Source organism: Otolemur garnettii, unplaced genomic scaffold (genome assembly GCF_000181295.1).
Source record: "Otolemur garnettii isolate 467f Iridium unplaced genomic scaffold, OtoGar3 scaffold00161, whole genome shotgun sequence".
Classification (NCBI taxonomy): Eukaryota; Metazoa; Chordata; class Mammalia; order Primates; family Galagidae; genus Otolemur; species Otolemur garnettii.
The window spans coordinates 2,603,167-2,605,518 of NW_003852556.1; the positions used below are offsets into that span (position 1 = coordinate 2,603,167).

At 50.9% G+C, this 2,352-nt stretch overlaps 1 protein-coding gene across 2 annotated transcripts in view; it reads left to right on the plus strand.

The window, feature by feature from the left end:
* The window catches only part of CARS2 (cysteinyl-tRNA synthetase 2, mitochondrial), a 60,588-nt gene that overhangs the window by 40,523 nt on the left and 17,713 nt on the right, over nt 1–2,352 (plus strand). For both annotated transcript variants that reach the window (XM_023519174.1, XM_012811512.2), the window contains exon 9: nt 1,540–1,604. In XM_023519174.1, the coding sequence (XP_023374942.1) occupies nt 1,540–1,604 (65 nt within the window). The remainder of the gene's footprint in view (nt 1–1,539; nt 1,605–2,352) is intronic.

The window sequence follows — 2,352 nt, forward strand, 5'->3', positions numbered from 1 at the left end:
CTGAGCCCAGCAGTCCTGGCTCTGCCCTGTGACCTAATCTCCCAAGGGCCTGCTTCCACATGCCACCACATGGGGACTAAGTTCCAGCACAGGCTCTGGGAGGGTGTAGACATTCGGACAACAGCAAATGTGATTCAGTTTTAGATACTGTCAGTTTTTTAAAAATGTAATCATTGGCTTGGCACCTGTAGCTCAGCGGCTAGGGTGCCAGCCACATACACTGGAGCTGGCGGGTTCAAACCCAGCCCGGGCCTGCCAAACAATAATGACAACTACAACCAAAACACAGCTGGGCGTTGTGGTGGGCGCCTGTAGTCCCAGCTACTTGGGAGGCTGAGGCAAGAGAATCACTTAAGCCAACAGACTGAGGTTGCCATGAGCTGTGATGCTACAGCAGTCTACTGAGGGCAACATAGTGAGACTCTGTCTCAAAAAAAATAAATAAATAAAAACTGTAATCATGCGTGCATGGTGTAGATAACACACTAGAATTACATGTTCAAAGTTCTATCTCTTTTTGGTAATCACATTTTAACCAGTGTTCTTAGAAAAATTGGCTTTGGAGTACTCTTATATTTGAAGTTGTGTAAGGAAAAGAGGAAGAATTTTCTCTTACAAACAGAAAGCCCCTTCCCTTGGAAAAAGCCTTGTAAAAAATACAGTCCAGCCAGAATTCCAGACTCAGATTTAGAATTTCTCTAAATGGTTTGATTTTCTTCCTCCCCTTGGTCTGCCCCCTCTCCCCTAATGTATGGGATTTTCTTTCATCTACACTGGGGAGGGATCAGACCAAGGTCTTGAAAAGTCCAGGGAAGCAGCCCAACAGAAGCCGTGACTAATCACAGTCGGAGACTGCAGGCTGGACTGGGGTGTTCGGAACAAGTTCTTGCTGGGAGCCCAATTTGCCAAATGAGAGATTTATCATTGCCTCAGATATTTAGTCAAATTAATGTCTCAGATTACAGGGAAGGGGAAAATATGAACTATTGCTGTCAGGGTTGCCCATCTGGCCTCAGCTCTGAGTCAGCCAGGGCACCTGTGGCATCAGCCCAGTGTGAGGCTGTGTGTGCCTGAAGCCACAGAGCCAGCTGGGGGCCACGCATCTTTGGGGGCTGCTGTGTCTCCCTGGGGCCACATCTCCCTGGGGACATACCTCCCTGGGTGGGGGAGCACATCTCTTTAGGGTCCACATCTCCCTGGTGGGGGCTTCATCTCCCTGGGGACACATCTCCCTGGGGGGCACCCCACATCTCCCTAGGGGGCTCACACCTCCCTGGTGCAAGTGGAGGTTTGGGGCAACCACTGTACATGATCCCTAGGGATCCCTCGGTATAGGTATCGTAGGTGCAGCTCCCACCTGTCTGCTGGGGGCCTTGTGGGGTGAGGTGGGGGAAAGGCCTGAGGCCACGCTGTGGCCCAGGGTCCCCCAGGAGCAGAAGCTTTGCTCCCCACTTGGCTCTCTCTCATGGGCTGCAGAGTCTCTCCTCTTCCAGTTCAGAACAGAAGTTTTCAGGGTGGTTTTTTTTTTGTTTGTTTCAGGGCATTTGCATGTGAAAGGCAAAGAAAAAATGTCCAAGTCTTTAAAGAACTACGTTGCTATTAAGGTAATGTGCACCAGGCTACATGCGTCTGCGTCTGAGACAGCTGGGTCCCATGACCCCCAGCCCCTCACCGCGTGTCGGTCTCCCTCCTTCCCTGGTGACTCTCTCAGCGCTCTCCCGGTCCCTCCAGCACCTCCTGCTCTGCCGTTCCTGCCCTGGCTTCCCTCCTGTCTGCGGCTGTGTTTGCACCTTCTTCTTCCCTGCTTCTCGTTAGACGGTTTTCTCTCTGGAACTGCGTTTGCCGGATTCCTTCCCTTCCCACACCAGCCTCGCCCTACTGGTGTGGTTGTGTGTTGGTTTTTGTGGTTTTTGCTGTTTGCCTGTAGGGACCCCCGAGTTGGCTGGATTCTTAACTAGCCTGAGAAACGTCACCATTGGGGTCACTCCTGGGACATGTATTTCCATCCAAGTGGAAAACCGAGGGCACTGATGGGAGAACACGTTTTAAAGTCCGGTGGATCTCCTGGTCTCTGGCTGTCTTTAGAGCCAAATTTAATTTTAATGGTAAAGTAGTTGACAGGAACAGGACTCAGCCCTTCATCTCCTAAACAGCGAGTCACCGAAAGCCACGCCCACCTAATCTACCACGAACCAGTAGGAGGCTGTTCCTCATACTGCGCTTCTATTTTATTTATTTATTTTTCTTAAGAGACAGAGTCTCACGTTACTGCCCTTGGTAGAGTGCTTTGGCGTCGCAGCTCACAGCAATCTCCAACTCCTGGACTTAAGCAATTCTCTTGCCTCAGCCTCC